Below are 16,725 nucleotides of genomic sequence, written 5' to 3'. Positions count from 1 at the left end.
CACCGTTCTTTCCAGCGGTGGCTAGCTTTGTTCCTGCCTTGCCCAGGAGCCCACGTTCCACTTGTGTCAAGCTAGTTTTGGTATCCTGCCTCTGCTGTCTCTTGCTTTCTGATGCTGTAGTGGTACTAATAAATAACTTCACTTTCAAATATAAGATTTTAGGGAAATGTGCCTTTAAGTTAACTTCCCGAGGATGTATTGGTGTACAGACCGACACGGGCTGTCCTGCTGTGACAGCCTGCTTGGTCTGGCAGTCGGTTTCTGCGCGGGGGGTTGACGCCTTGAAGCTGCCCCGGTGTGTGGTTGGCCTCTTCTGGTTGCTCACCTGGGTACTCCACAGCCCTTACGTATCTAATCCACCACGTGGGAAATAGTGAGTGGCAGTAAATGCCCTTATATGAAAGATCTCTTGTAATTCCTCTGAGTGTCTGGGATTTGGTGCTTTGTTTTGAGTGGGTGAAAAAATGCTTTCCTGTTTTTCTTCACGTGGAAAGCTCTTGACCCAGCCACTGTCTGCCGCCCGCCCCTGGACAAAAGGAGAGGGAGCCTCGTTCTGCTGTCTGTACTGGGCGTGGACTGGCCAGCAGCAGCTGAGCCGTGTTTCCCCTGGGGGGGTGTGGGTCGTGCCGTCCCGAGCCCGGGGGTGGTGCCGCTGCAGCGGCGCTGGGAGGGTCTGGGAGCCTGGCTGCAGGTGTCCCTGGCAGCTTGGACCCTGCCCTGCTCCCAGCGGGGCTCCCCGTGGCACTTCTCATAGCTGCACACTCCTTTTGGGAGAATTGTGACAGCTACTTTCCCCACAAGCAATGAGAACTTGAGCTGTGATACTGGAATAAAAGAAATCTAGAACTTCTGTGCAGAAAAATAGGATGAGATTGGGTAGTCCTGGTGGGGAAGGTAAAACTGTGTGTGTGGACAAACTTACAGGAGGACTGAGGTAAATGTGGCAAAAGAAATCACTTTGACTTTGGTTTAGGCACTGTGGTTTTTTCCTCTCCAATTCAGTTCATTTTAAAGTTATCAGCCTGGGAGATGTTCTTTCCCTGCCTCCTGTCCTGCGGGGCTTCCGAACAGATGGAGAAAGTGATGTGGATGTTAAAAAAAAACCAACCCAACAATCAAACCTCAAATTTCATACCTCAGATCTGGAGTGGATGTATTTTTCATGCCAGTTGAGTGTTGTAAAAGTGTTCATGTAAAACCATTTTATATTTTGGACATCTTGCTTGTTTATTTAGAGACTAACTCCTGCAGGTCACTGTTAGGGGTGTGTTGGTTGTTGGCATTTTGCAATCGACAGGAGCAGTTTCTGGTGATAGGCTGAATTTCACCAGCTTTCTTTTTCTCGGTCTCTTGCATGTTATAAACAGAAAAGCCCATCCTGCACTCCTGCAGATGAATGTTTAGGAAATATCACAACTTCATTAAAGAGTTTTCAAGCTCTCAAGTTCGTTTTGAAAGTTTCAGTGTGTTTCATTTTTTTTAGGCTTTATGTAACGGCGACTCTTTAAGGAGCAAGTGGAAGTCCAGGTGGGGCCTGGGGGTGCTGTTAGCTGGGCAGAGTGCTCTCTGTCGGGCTGTTGTGCTGCGGGGCTTTGCGGGGCGGGTGAGTGCCGGGGGGAGGCGGAGCTCTGGGCACGGCGTCGGGGCAGGGGATAAACTGCCAGCTCTGGACCCGTCTTCTGGGGGATCCGACACTGGTGGGGACACGGACGCACCGCTCGGGCCGGGGGCCAGCGAGAGGTGCTGTTGTCTGCTGTTGGAAAGCTGGGGCTCCATGCGCAGGGGGGTGATGTAGGAGTTGTCAGGAGTGTTCAAGCAGCACTTGCTGGTGTCTGGCCCAGGGCCTGCAGTGAAGTGCTTGGTCCTGTTATGCGATGTTGCAATGAGCGTTTCCGCTTGTTAAAATATTGCATAGATTTGAACGCTCCTCACCAGCGGCCTGAAGGAATAGATAGGACAACAATGGGTGCATCGAAAAGCCTGAAGTTAAGATGTTTTAGTGGAAAATGAGTTTTAGTTCTTAGTTTATAGTTAAACCATGAGAACTTATCAGCCAGCTCATTAGGCTCCCTGCCTCCCGGTCCCGCCGGAAGGCTCCGGCAGAGCGCTGTGCTGCCTGTTCCTGCCAGCCCCCGTGTCCCTCACACTGAGACTTATCTGCAGTGAAGTTTGCGTCAAGCAGACCCAGTTGGCTTCTAGTCTGCAAAGCTGTTAAGTTTAATCTTGTTCCAGTTTAATCTGATGTCATGGATTGGAATTATATGCATGGCCGTTTCTCTTTTTTGCGAAGAGTTGGATTTGGAGCGAAAGCAAAATGGCTCGAGGACGCAAGAGCAATAGCATCAAACAGAGTGACTTCACTAACAGCACCAATCCTCAGGATTTAGAAAGAAGACTTTTTGTCGGCAATTTGCCCACAGACCACATGACTCGTGAAGAAATGGAAGAGATATTTTCAAAATATGGCAAAATCAGGGGTTAGTATCTTATCTTATGCCTTTTTTTGGCTGGGAATTTGGTGACAAATGTAACTTTGGTGCTTGTCAAATGCTATTTGATTACAATGAGAGGAATGACTAATGTTGTTCCTAAAAGTGACCTTTTAATGATAATTTTCCCCAAAAATGGGATTCCTTCAGCATAGCTGAGACGTAATGTGCATATGTGAGCTATGCTCTGGCTTTTGGGATTGCACAGTGATGTTACAATGCTCTCTCAAGTGACTTCATAGTCTCTGAATCAAATCTGGGTCACTTCCTGGGCTGCATTTTGGTCGCTTCCTTATCAGGAGGGAGCTGATCTACAGAATCCATTTCAGAGTCCCTAAGCTCTGCATGTCCATCCTGGCAGGTGTGGCCTCTCCCAGGAAGCTGGTTTCTGGGCAGAACCCCTTTGCTGCTTCGCCAGCGGGGCCAGGAGCAGCCGGGGGCGGGGGGGTGCTGTCCCGTGGTTGTAACCGGTCTCGCCCTGCTGTTGCCTTTTCCAGCCCTCAGCATGTACCATGGCTATGGGTTCGTGCAGTATGACCGGCTGGAGGACGTCCAGGCTGCTCTGGACGGGGAGAAGGGCCGCCTTTATAAAGGGTATAGATTAGGTAAGGAAACGTGCTCCGTGCTCTCCCACTGACCCAGCATGCGCTCCCGTGCAGAGAGCTGCTCTTAGAGCTCTCTGGAAAGATCACTGTGTGAAACGTGCCTGGTGTTAGCCTAAAATCACTCGCTGGGTAGGTGTCGGCCTTTGGAATCACCTGCTCTCAGTGCTGTGTGGTTCCTCTGCTGTCCAGGTCTGTCTCTGAACTTGGGTTATGTGTATTTGAAAGAAACCGCTCGACGTGCAGGCCCTGGAACACGGTCACTGAAACCTCACGCGTGTTTCAGAACCATTTGTAAACCTATTCTGGGCTTTGTCTTGACAGGTTTAGAGGAACTGGTCACAGCGTGTTGTGACCTGATAGATAATTAATCCTAACTGGGAGTTCTTGCACATCTGAAGTCAATCCGTGCCTAGTGCTAGAAACAGGAGGTGCTTTGTAAAGGTCATTTTCATAAAGATGAAAATAATTCTGCTAAACATGCTGGGAGCAAACTTAAACAGAAATGAACGATTAGAAATCTCAGAGATATTATGAAATGCAGTCAAAAAAACAAACCTTTGAAGTAAGCCTGTGCTAATTTGAAGAAAAACAGTGTGACTTAGGAAGGAATGAAAGGAGCAGTAAGTAGTAACTTATGGGAAGGTATGTGTGCAGTAAGAGACTTGAGCCTGACCATGGAAATGGAGGCAAGTAGGTAGGAGGGTAGGAAGGCAAGAAGTTGTGGGCAGTGTTGAAGTCTAGAAGCTTAAACAGGAACAGCCATGGCTGGCTTAAATGGCTGGAAATGATGACATTTGGAACTGGAAAGGACACCTACTCTTCAGTTAACATTTCTGCTGTTTTTGAAGAGGCAGAAGATGTTTTTAATATCATTTCGATTTCAGTAATAAAATAAACCAGCAGCTACTAAAACTAGAGCACTAAAAATAAAAAAGCTATGTAAGTCTATAGTTCATGTTTCTATCATCTCATATCTACCAGGTACAGTGAAATGGAGACCTGCCTAGGCTATTACTGTTGGGTTTCTGTAGGCCTTGGAAAACTGGGGGGTTTCCAGGGAACAGCAGAGTGCTGAGGATGTGAGGCGGGAATGGGATGAGCCTGGCTAGACCCCTGGTGATGAAGGGACTCACTCCCCTGACAGTGAGAAGGGATTTAATTAAAGTCAATTAAAATAAGTCCTGTCTAACTTGTGATGTCTCAAGCTTTATGGCTGAAAGTAGCAGTGTTGTTGTACAAGGCTTTTGCAGGATGTTTGATTTGATTAAGAACCTAGAACAATTAAAAACATCGGGTCAAACAGATTTCAAATGCCTCCAGTGTAACATGGATGCAATTGCCCAGTGCTTTGAGTGGCGTTCTGGAAAAACTGATTCCTGGCTGTACAGTGCTTTCCTAAGTGACTTGGAAGGAAAACACACGCTTACGTTTTTGAAAAGAGAGTGAGATAAAGAAGATTGGGTCACTGGTGGTGGAATGGCCTGGACTTCTTCCTCAGCAGGGTGCAGCATTGCTGAGCTTTCAGTAAGCCAGGAGAGCACTGGTCACCCTCAGCGGCACCAGCCGCAGACCTGTCAGAGAGGGCTGGTAGCTGGGGGGTTTGCTGCTGGAGTGCTCTCTTCAGTTCTGGTCTGCCCAGTTCAAAAAGGATCATGCTGAACTGGAGAACCCTCAGGGAAAAACTGAAGAAATCTTAAAAGAGCTGAAGAGCAAGCCCTAGCAAAAGCCTGAGGATAACGGAGTGATGGGAGCTGTGTCAGGCAGACCTGGAGAGAATAAGTTTTAATCTAGTAGGTGTAGGTATGGCGAGTCCCAAGTGGAAATAAACAGTTTTCCTTAACAGCAAAGTAATTTACTTCTGGAATAACTTCTTGGAGCTTGGTGGCATCTGTGCACTGAAGATGTTTAAATTGGAATTGGGTGTTTTGCTAAAAGATAAGCTCTAGCTCAATGCCACTGCTGCACTGGAGATAGGAATATGACTCAAGACACTCTTGTTGCCTCCGTTTGTTCAGAAGGTCCCACTGTGTGGCTGCAGTGGCCCTGGCAGCTCAAAATCCTACAGGACAGAAGACTTATTTTTCTTGGAAATTTTGTCAGTGTTCAAATACTTAACGTGTAAATGCTGTTGGCATTAAGTGTCATTAAGTCTGTTCATTTTGCACAAGAGAAAGAAAAATATTTTTGTTCAGATTTAAATACTTTTATTTGAAAGAAATGTGTGGTATTGAGTGTAAAAAAAAAAATAGGTTTTTGCAATGGCATCTTAAAAAAAAAATAAAAAATCTTAAACCAAAGAAAGCAGATAGTGTCTTGCTTAAAGATAACACTTGACTTGAAGGGGAAAAATGTTTGCAGCTAAAGAATAAATGGGAAGAGAACAGTTACTTCAGTTATGCAGTCTGAGTGTTAAATCTAATTGCTAATTAGAAGGTAAAGGGCTTTGAGGGAGTTTTGCTCCACTGTTGCATTACACTAACACTGCCACCGGCGCAGCCAGGGGTTTGTATCTGTGATGAGAGAGCTGCAGGGAGAAGATGCCCCTGGGGCAGAGCTGGTGCCAGTGGGCAGGGCAGCTCTCCTTCGCCCTGCAGGGGCTGTGGGGTGGTCCCGCCAGCGCCGTGTCCTGTGTTTGTAGGTCATCTTCACACTGCACTTGTTCCATCCCCTTCCTCATCGTCATCCCACATGCACAAGAGAGAACATGCTGCTGCTCAACTGATGAGCAAAAATTAGAACTAATCCCTTAATTCTCATTTAAATCCTAAAGTAGTAAAGGGTAGTTAGGGAAGTTACAGCAGATGTTAAGACTGAGTCTGCCTGAAGACACTGGTGTGTTTCTTCCCTTGCAGGAGCTTTGAAAGTCATTAATACAAATAACTAACAAATTTGAATTGTTGATGGATTCTCAGGGAGCAGACTGGACCAAGGTTTGTTTTGTTTTCCTTCAAAGGCTGTCAGAGTAAAACACCTGAAGTAGTTTCTGTGTGTTCTTGACCCCTCCCGTACATTTCCTCTTCCACCCACTGTTACAAAGGCTTTCTCTCTTCATGGTAGACCAGTGTGGGTCCCAGCCAGTTCTTGCTCTTCCTGGTTGAGGGCAAGATGCTATTTCTTCAGCTCTCTTTGTATTTTGCTTCATGGTCTTTTTCATGGAGACGCTCAGGAGCCAGTCAGTTTTCAGATCTCTGATCTGTTGCCTCAGCTTGCATCACGTTAACAGTGCTGCTTTGAATGCACCGTGTTGAATTCCTGAGGAGCTTGTGCCCTGGGCTCCTTGGATCCATTTCCTCTGGGTAGAGGCTGTACAAGTTAATGCTGCAGCAGTCCCCTGGAAGGCAGTTCCATGTGCCACTTGAGAACCCCTGGGTTATTTCCACAGGGGTAGCAGCATGCTCCACTGACCAGGACTGGCTGTGGACGTAAGACTGTGCTGGCCATCAGCTTCCTCTCTTGGAAGTTTTCAGACTCTGCTTTTTCTCCTAGAGTCCATGAGTCGCTTTCTGCTTGCTCATAGACTGCAGAAGAAAGAGATTCTCTTATGGAATGAAGAGTCTGGATGTAGATCTGAACATAAAGGGTTAGAACATCACCTGAGCTGGCCACCCTATTCTGAAGTCAGAGAAATCCGTGAAAAGTTCATTATGTTGTACTATCTAAACTTAATAAAAAATTGTCAAAGTGACAATGTCTCTCTGCTGAATGGATTTTCTTGCACCATCTGGATGTTGTTGAGCTTAAGTTGCTTTCATTTGAATTGTGCTGATGATCTGTTTTTTGTTCCATAGCATTGAACAGATGGGTTGATTATTCTTTACAGATATTAAGAAAGCAGTGGAAAGAAGAAATATGAGTAAGGCTTCATCAAGGTCCAGTCCGGCACGAAGGTAAAGTACCTGGAAGCAGTGAGTTATACTAGGAAGGTCAGGCTTCTGGGGCGTGAGCCCAGCAGCCTGTGCCAAATGTCTGTGTCTCCCCCACCACCACCTCCCCAGTCAAACAGAGATGCTCAAGCGAGAGAGTGGGGACGTGGCCGCTCGCCTGTAGGAGCCCTCCTGGCGCTGGCACCTCGGGAGGCACGAGGAAAACCTCGTGTCTGCAGCCGTTATACAGCTCAGCATTATGTTTTGCAGCACAGGTTGTGAGAGACTTGTGAGAAGAAGGCACTTGATGTGTGCTCTGCCTCAAGTGTCAGAGAAGCTGAGGCGTATCTAGAGAACGCCGAGGGGATGTATCCTTCCCAGTGCCATGCTGCAGAGGACTTCAGGATCTCACCTCTTCTGATGTCAAAAACTTCCAGTGCTGAAATGAGACTGGGATGGAGCAAGCAACTCTGCTGCACCATCCCCTCTGCCTGTGTGCTGAGTGGTCAGGACCTGGAACCCCTCCCCTCTGTGCAGTCAGTGACGCGTGTTGCCAGCTTCTGCTCCCTGCCCCTCGGCAGGCACAGCGCCTGCAGCTCCTGCACTTCCCCTGTGTGACATCACTGGCAAGTGGAGAAGACGTGGGCTGGCCTGGCACAGGGAGATGGCTTCAGCTTCCTCCCCGTAGCGTCACCAGGGAGCGCACGCGGCCGCGCTGCAGCGCCAGCTCGGAATCCAGCGTGCCCCTCCTGTGCCTCCTGTAGAGCCTTCCACACGGAGTGGCCTTGTAGGGCTTGAAGGTAACGGAGCTCTCACGTGCCTGCTGTGCTCTACTAACTTGACCTGTGAAACTACAACAAAAATGATGAAAAAGTGCAACTAGCAAGACATCTACCACCAAGAAAAAACCCAGAATTAATAACTGCAGTTCTTGGCATCATCTGAGTCCTTTGTACGTGCTGTGCTTACCCTGCACGGGGCCAGACACACTTGGAAAGAGATGAGCGTGGGGGCATTTGGCCCAGGAAGTGCTTTCGGCACAGCCAGTGGTTCCTGTTGCAGATGCCTCGGGCCCAGGCGGTGTGAGGCGTGCTCAGAACAGGCACAAGGATCCCCAGGAATCCTGCACGTGCATGAGCAGCGGGCAGCGATGGCACAGCTTTGGCCTCTGTGGCACCACAGGTACTGGGCAGCACTGTGGGTGTGAGGCAGGCACCCATGCCACGAGTGCTGCTCCTCGGAGCATGCTGCAGAGGGATGAGCAGCTGGCACTGGTGCCATGGGCACTGGAACCTGTGTCATCCTGTACGTGTGCAAGAGCAGATGCCTCTGTCACGGGCCCTGAGGAGCACTGGAGGTGCTGTGGGCACTGGGCGGTGAGCTGGACTGCAGCAGTGACTGCCACTGTGGCAGACACGGGCTTCCAGCTGGCACTGCAGACACAGCGGCCATCCCCTGTCGCTGGCAGTAGGTCCTCAGCAGCACTGTGTGCATGGGTGGCAGCGAGGTCAGGGCAGCGAGTCCTGGGCACAGCTGCTGGCGAGGGACCCTGGACCATGCAGGCACGTGTGTAACAGCCACCGATGCTGGGACGCGGCTCCACGCGCCGCCGGCGCTGGGCGGTGGCACCGAGTCCCCAGCAGATATGGGCCAGACCATGGAGGGTGGAAGAAGCAGCGTCCGTGCCCTCGTGCTGCTGCCTCTGGGCAGCAGCAGTGGCACAGAGGGGACCTGTGCCACGTCCGTGCTGCTGCTGGCACAGCTGCACACTGTTTGCTCTGGATCGTTCTGTCTCTGCAGATAATGAACGTGGCCACTTCTGGTCACCCTTGCCCCAGCTGCAATAAATATGTCCCAAACAATTGCACTAAATCTGGCTGTTCCGCTGTGTAGTCCCACAGCTACAGGAAGATCACTCAGTGTCCATTAGAGCAAATCAGGAGTTTCCCCTGAGCTTCTGCTGTCTGTCGCTGTAGGCTGGGGCAAGGGGGTGGTGACGAGTCTCCCGGGGGATGCGCTTTCCATACAGATCACAAACAAGGCAGATTTGTGTGGCCAGCAGGCTCGAGGTCCTCACACTGGTTCGTGTGTAAATGCAGTTTCTTTTCCAGCAGGAGGCTTTATGCTCTGGTGGCAACTGTGTGGTTTGTCCCAAGATCTGTTTTGTATCTGGTATGCAAGTGGAGAGTGTCGGTGCTCCTGTGCATCACCAGCAGAGCTGGGTGCCCAGCGCTGATACCCGTGCACGGGCTCTGCACGTCCCTCTCATTCCTGCCCCCTCTGCCCGACGCTGGACTCGGGCTCATCTGACTCACTGCTCCCACTGTTCTCTCCAGGGACTGCTACATGAACACGCTGTAGTAGGAGCAGACTTGTGTTCTGCTTATCTTTCATAGACTAGGCTAGGCTGGTAGAGGATTCTCAAAGTCTCTAAAGTTTTGGAAATAAAAAGATACAAAAAGCTGGTTCTATTTCCAGTGGTTGTCAGTAGCTTGGGGAAAGAACATTCCAAACACAGGAAGCTCAGTAGTTTCTCTGCAAGGCTTTTTTATCTTTGGCTTAGAATACAGTTGCGTTATGGGTTTTTTTCTGGAAACAAAATACGACCTGGAAGAACCCTACTGTTTTGGGAAAAAGTGAAGACTGGAATGTTAATTCCTCCTTGCCTCTGAAGACAGGCGGTACAAAGTCTGAATGAGCCGGGTCATTCAGGTGTGATGGAGAAGCCTGTCGCTGTGGAAGATGTGGTGCTGGCTGACCTTGGTACCCTCTCAACATCCTACACAGAGGCTGGCTTTCTACAGCAACTACCTTCAAGTGCAGGATATGGCAGCGGCTGTCAATGTTTCTGCTAGCAGCACAAATCCAACGGCAACATGGAACCTACTGTGTCTTAGGTCACCACGAGCTCCTTTTAAATCTTATGCCAATAACAAATTATTTCAAGTGTTCTGCTATCGTTGACTGGTGATCTTATTGGATCCTTTAAGTGCTCCTGACTATTGAATATTTGGGGGTATTAGGCTAGAGCATCTTGAATTCTGTTCAAAGAATTTGGAGAAAACATGTTTGACAGATGTGGCTGACCTTGAGCTGGTGTTTTCTGCAGTGCCTGTTCACTCTTCCACAGGCACTCGACTCTTAGTGATGCTCCAGTAAGGAGCTTTCTGGGTCTTATTTGACTATGATAAACAGTAGAATCAAGAATTTTCTCCAGGCTGTTCCATCAAATGTGTTTTTGGGCAATTCTTGATCTTGTGGGGTAGGAGGGAGGATTCAGCCGCTGAGAGAAGTGTCACTTTGGCGCCCGAGGTAAGAGAGATCTGGGGGTGACTGCGCTGGAGCCGTTGCCGGTCTAACGGCGTTTCCCTGGTGCTTTCCTCAGAGAGCTGTATGCCTACGGGGATGGGCGGGACGCCCGGCGCGACCGCTCCCCTCTGCGGGGGAGCCCACGCAGAGACCCCAGGGATGGCAGGGACGGAAGAAACGGGCGAGATTCCAGAGATGCTCGAGACATGCGAGCTAGAGACACCCGTGACCACAGGGACCCGCGGGACCTGCGAGATCCGCGGGACGTCCGGGATCCACGAGACTTGCGGGATCCTCGTGACGTCAGAGATCTTCGTGACCCCCGGGAGCCGCTCTATGATCGATACAGGGACCCACGGGATATGAGAAATCCACGAGATGTGAGGGACCCGCGGGATATGAGGGATCCCTGGGATATGAGAGACCCTCGGGACCCTTTGTACAGGTAATCTCTGTGGGATTGTATTTGCCAGCTGTTTTTATGGCGTTCGTGCCTCAGTGGCTGCGCTGGCTTGAGTGACGCTGGGCATTTAAGATAAGGAGATTGCTCTGGCTGGGGACAGTTGGTGCCTGCTTTGTGTCCTGTGGGGAGTGGGTGGTGCTTCAGCAAGGAAACTCCAGGAAGGTCTGTGTGATGGCCAGAGCTGCTGCCTGCGGCTGTGCTGGAGATGGACGCCCTTTGCTTCTCTACATGTTGCAGACGAGATGAAGCTTACGACCGGTACCTTCGCCTGGAGGACTACTATCGGCGGAAGGAGGACTCCTACTACGACCGTTACAAGGAGCACTTCGACAGGGCCCCAGTGAATTCAGACGGTGAGTACCTGTCACGTTTTCAGAGGCAGATTCACGTCCTTCCTCTGGGAGGCTGCAGGAGGTGCCTGCAGTACCGAGCGCGTTGCCTTCTGTGGATCTGAGCAGGTCCAAAGGGCGTGATTTGCTCTGTCCCTTGTTTTCAGACCGCCTGAAGCGTGAGGAGCGGCGCCGAGAGGAGCTGTACCGCCAGTACTACGAAGAAATCAAGAGGCGGTTTGATGCGGAGAGACCTGTGGATTGTTCTGTGATAGTAGTGAATAAACAGACAAAGTAAGGAAATAGTTACGACCGATTTTATTATTGTATGGTAGAAGAAAATGGAATTAAACTTAGTCCTCCCTTGAAGCTGTTTAGGTTGCTCTTGAGGAATGAGTGTGGCTTTAGAGGCCTCAGAAATCTACAGCCCCTGGTGTTCTGAGAATATGTGTTGATGGCATGGAGAAACGTTGTAGCTTGTGCTTTTGTTCCTTTCTTGTCACCTATCACTGTACCTTCTCCTGGTAACTTTTCTACCTACTCTTCCTATCAGCTTATGGTCGTGACAGGTTATAGTGGCCTGTCCCTGTTATTCATGGGTTGAATGATGTGGAACTTATTAATGAATATGTGCTGATGAGCAGAGAGTGCAGAGCAGCTGTCATGGTGGAGTTGTGGGGGTGTTTGATTCAGAGCCCCCTTTGGATCAGGTTCTAGGCTAGATACCAGTCATTCCTGTTAATCCAGCGTGCCAGAAATAAACACAGAAATCACTGCTGAAAGTAGTCACGAGCGATGTCAGCCGCGTGTGTGAGCAGTAACCAGGGTGATGTCGTGTGGCAGTCTGAATATCTACTGGGGTAACGGGGCAGGCGCAGTGTTGGGAACGGGGGGGTGCACCTGGTACAGCAGGAGTGGGGCTGTCATGGTGGCACCAGTCTGATGTCTGTATCTGTACAAATAAATATGTTGAAGAATAGCACAGAGGTAAATAAATCATAGATCTGGCTTGGAGTCTGAAGAAAATGTGTGTCAAGGGGAAAGGGAAAGCTGTTTCCTTACCCCTTTGGAAGAAGATCGAGAGTTGTTCTTACTTAAGTTTGCTGTATCTGTGAGGCAGAAGGAGCAAGATGGCTCTTTCCCCATCTGGTGGTAGAAGACCGAGCAGGAAATCAGAACAAGGGAAGCAGTGAACCTAGAAATAGACTTCTGTAGCTTGCTTTTAATGGAGCTGATTACCTATTGGAACAAACCTTGAAAAGAAATCTTAGATTATTTATCCCTTGGTGACTAAAAGTCTTTGGAAGGTATTCTAACAGACTAAAAGTTATTGTGCTTGATACAAGGAGATTTTTTTGTGCAAGAGGATCAGCTTTATATCCTAAGGATCGAGGTGGAGCACGTTGTTACCTCTTGGGTATTGGGGCACCGATGTCATGTACTATAGACCTGTTGAAAGGTGACTCCCAAGTGAATTACATATGCCTGGGTGTAACTTAGAGATCCTTAAACAGACACTTGTCAGGGGGGACACAGTTTTAGTCACAGTGCTTGCATCCAAAGATGACGAATCGTACACACACCTTTTGGAAGAGGTTTGCCATCAGAACTGAGAATGTGCATCTTCTCAGAGTATGCAGTCAGTAATTTGAGCTGAGTGTGTGAGATGTGGCTGTGCTCGGAATGGGAAGGCTGCAGGACAGTGGACAGAGGAGCAGTGGATCTGTGGATGCCCTGTTGGTACTGGGTTAGTGCAGAGAGCAGCTGGTAGACTGAAAGAGCAAGAGCAGGAGGAGTGAGGCACGCTTGAATAGTGAAGATGCTGCACGTAGCCAGGTGAGCACTTCTGTAGGTTGGCTGCTCTGCTGTGTGGCCCTCGGGTCTCTGCAGGCATAAATTACCTCGCTTAATGAGTTCAGTCTAAACACATTTGTACGTAAACAAATTTATAATGTTGTAAATCCCTTTGCAAACACTGCTCTTCAGCTAAGCTAAGGCTTGACTTGTAATTGATTTCAGTTAAACTGAAATGACCGATTCAGGTCAAAATGATCTTTTATACTATCACAATGAGATTGCCTTAATACTGTCCCATTAAACCATGTAAAGTTTGGCAAGCCATCAGAAGAGCGAATCTAAGAGGATGGAGAGGGTGAATGTGGCAGGATTTCTGTTTCTGAATGTGACTGACCTGTTAAACTCTGCTGGCTTTGCTTTGTGGTAGGGAGTACGCAGAGTCGGTGGGGCGGAAGGTGCGGGATCTGGGCATGGTAGTGGACCTCATCTTCCTCAACACAGAGATGTCGCTGACGCAAGCCTTGGACGATGTGAGCAGAGGAGGGTCTCCTTTTGCCATTGTCATCACCCAGCAGCATCAAGTTCACCGCTCTTGCACTGTTAACATCATGTTTGGCACCCCACAAGGTACTGAGGTCTCGGTGGGCTGCATGGTTCGAAGTGCTGCTTGAGAACTCTTCCTTTTAAGAACCACACAGGAGGACAACATTTGTCCTTGCTGTGACATAAGTTGTTATTAGTGACTGACACCCTGTCATAAATGTGAATGTCATTATTTACAAGCCTCCATAATACTTTACTCGTCCTTTGTCAAAAGGACTATCTAATTTCTGCGAAGAGGGAATCTCAGCTGCATTCCTCACATGTAACATCACCAGCCTTTGCATCTGAGGCCACACTAGAAATGACTGCATTGCCTGGGCAGATTTCTGAGTAACACTGTTCCAGCCTCCACTAGTCACCTGTTGATCTCAAAGAGAGCATGTTTAGAATGTGGCACATTACAGGACAGATGTTAAAACCAATTGCAATTTAAGGAAAACAGAATAGTGTATTTGGGAAAGGTAAAGTTCTGATATTGAAACTGGGAAGAGGTATAGTATAAAAAGACAGAACTATAAAGTGATTTGGTATAAGTTCTCCATCTTTTTAGTGCCATTTGCACTTGTTGCATCACTTTACATCTCGGGGTGTGAGCTGGTGGTTGTGAGCACGTGTGTAGGTATGGAAAACAGGTCCTGTCAGGCCGTGATCTCGGAAGGCAGCCCATTGCTCCGACTGTGAGCCTCTCCAGGGGCTTGTTCACACAGGTCTGTCTGACCACGGCTGAGCTTTCAGATGTTAGGTCTCCCTTGTGTCCTCGAGGAACATTTTGTGAGGTTCATCTGTGAGAATCAGCCTCCAAATGCACAGTCGCTGTCTTTTGTGTGCTGACAGACTGAAGAAGCTGGGTTCGTTTAACACTGGATGCAGATGTGATAGGAGGATTCCCTCATTTCCTGCAGAAACACTCTCATGCACAGTTTCATGCAGCTTTCCACTGCCCTTGGTTTAACTCTTAACTCCTTTGGTTTAGTACCTGTCCTCCCACCAAAGCTTCTCTTCTCTTTAGTGGATCTGATGATGTATCAGATCTGATAAGAACCTCAGCTCATCCACAGCTTTCTAGAGATTAAATATGTTTGCTTGAACTGCACGTGGCCACCTTTCCATTCATGTGAGTTTCAGGAAACTCTTCCAAAAGTGTTAAAATGGCATTTGGTTTCCTGTTAGGAGGCAAAGGGTGGCAGGACTTGGTGTTCTGCAGGGGTGAGCAGTGCCCAGAGCTTTGGGAACTTTTGGGAGGTAAAGGTGCTCTTGATCTCCCTGCTTAAATCTGTGTTCAGGGGGATGTTTGCATGTGTGCTTGGTGAGGTGGAAATAATGACTTCAAAAACTTTAAAGGGCACCTGAAAAAAACAAACCAAAACAAAAACAAAACCAGAAAGAGCCACCAGCTGTCAGGGCTGACTGTTGTGCACTGGATCAGCTCGGGGCTCGGTTGCTGTGCGTGGCCCCAGAGCAGTAGCTGTGAGCAGCAACCTGACGCTGAGCCCGCACTTCTCCCCAGCTCCTGCATACACCTGCACTAGGTGAAGGCTCTGGCAGTACAGAACCAAGAAGTATTCCCATCGCTGGCCTCCTCTGGGAGGCCTGAGCAGCCTTTGGAGGCAAGTTTTGGATCTGACCAAGGGTTTAGCAGTAGAATGGCTGGAACTGCCTCCCCTTGGAGTACAGAGCATTTATGTGAGAGGTAGAGGGAGCTGCTTTTCCTGTTAATTGGGTAAGAGGCAAGACAGACATTTGTTGGGCTGATCCTGCATCTTTCAGCCGTGGAGGAGAAGGAGGGCCTTGCTGGGTGATAGCCTCGAGCCATCTGTTGGCTGAGGACCTCAAACTGTTACCGTGTGCCTGGGAAGCTTCCTGCGTTACACTCGTGATCACAAATCGGTGCTGCCCGCCGAGTGAGGGGTGCTGGTGTGCGTGAGGCCAGACGTTTCCTGCCAACGCCCCTTTGCTTTGCTGAAGGTGTTTCTTTCCCTCGTGCAGAACACCGCAACATGCCCCAGGCCGACGCCATGGTGCTGGTGGCCAGGAACTACGAGCGCTACAAGACGGAGTCGCGGGAGAAGGAGCGGGAGGAGATCGCGCGGCAGGCTGCCAAGATGGCAGATGAGGCTGTGCTGCAGGAGCGGGAGCGCCCGCCCCCCGTGGAGGAGGGTGTCAGAGGGGGCCACCCTCCAGGGATTCAGAACCTGCTGGCAGACAATCGCTATCTAACTGCCGAGGAGACTGATAAAGTAATTAATTACTTGAGAGACCGGAAGGAACGGTTACTGAGGGGAAGCGCTGATTCTCTGCAGGGTAAGTTAATCGTGTGCTTTGTGGGTGCTCTGGGCTGGGACAGGAAAGCAGACCTGGGAGTGCAGAGGAGTCCTGGTGGTGTAGCTTCCTCACACAGGCCCTCTCTTTATTGGTGGGCATGTCCTTGGCAGTCCTGAGACAACTTGGGTCTTTCATGTGAAAGAACCATTATACTGGTTTCTCTCGGAACCACAGGACTGCCTTAGCTGGTTTGGGTGCTACATGAGCAGCAACGGTTCTGCTGAGTAGTTTGGATTCATCAGAGCCTGCAGCTCTTCCAGGGGTTGGGTATCCACCCATGCTTCTGTCTTTGGTAGCTGTTTGCCTAGTTTTCTTTAGGTGCCCCTTCAGGGCATTTGCAGAGCATTAACCCTTTTTCCTCTCTTTCCCAGCATCCATGTCAAGACAGTCTTTGGGGGCACCTTCAGGATCATCTCTGGGTAGCCAGTCCAGTCTTCCAAGCTCTCAAGCTCATCAGGGTTCTCAGCCTCTGGTCTCTGCCCCTTCTGTTCCAGTGTCCTCTTCTACTCCTCAGCAGGAGCTTCAAGCAAAGATCCTCAGTCTTTTTAACAGCGGGGACGCAAGCCCCGCTGCAGAGCGGCCCTGCCGCCTCCGCGGGCACGGCGGGCAGCACCCCCAACCAGAACTTTGCTAACATGGCCAGCAGTCAGGCCCGGTCGGCACAGATGAGTGCTGGAAATCTAAACCAGGCTCAGCAGAGGTTGCAGACTCCAAGCACGCAGCTTCCTGCTCTCCAGGGCCCTTCAAGGAATGCAGGTCCAAGACCTGGAGCACCTCCACAAGCTCAGTCGCTTTATGGTCAGCACCAAAATCGCCTCCCTGCGCCCAGCAACGTCCCTGCTCAAAGGCCAGTATCTTCTGGTATCAACTTTGACAACCCCAGTGTACAGAAAGCCTTGGACACCCTCATCCAGAGTGGTCCTGCACTCTCCCACCTCGTGAGCC

The 16,725-nt window shown here is 49.7% G+C and overlaps 1 protein-coding gene across 1 annotated transcript; it reads left to right on the top strand.

Annotated features, from left to right (window-relative positions):
* Window positions 1–2,290: 2,290 nt before the first annotated feature.
* Window positions 2,291–16,718, top strand: NCOA5 (nuclear receptor coactivator 5; the record flags this gene model as incomplete). Its single annotated transcript, XM_008944103.1, is given in 10 exon segments — window positions 2,291–2,477; window positions 2,987–3,094; window positions 6,915–6,981; window positions 10,343–10,711; window positions 10,967–11,082; window positions 11,226–11,352; window positions 13,283–13,482; window positions 15,445–15,759; window positions 16,152–16,353; window positions 16,355–16,718. Coding segments are annotated over 10 exon segments (2,031 nt in total), but the record flags the coding sequence as incomplete, so codon positions are not given.
* Window positions 16,719–16,725: the final 7 nt, after the last annotated feature.

The sequence above is a fragment of the Merops nubicus genome, unplaced genomic scaffold (genome assembly GCF_000691845.1).
Source record: "Merops nubicus isolate BGI_N331 unplaced genomic scaffold, ASM69184v1 scaffold42467, whole genome shotgun sequence".
In the NCBI taxonomy this organism is placed as follows: Eukaryota; Metazoa; Chordata; class Aves; order Coraciiformes; family Meropidae; genus Merops; species Merops nubicus.
The sequence above is the reverse complement of the archived record's forward strand: the minus strand, read 5'-3'. Positions and strand labels throughout refer to the sequence as shown.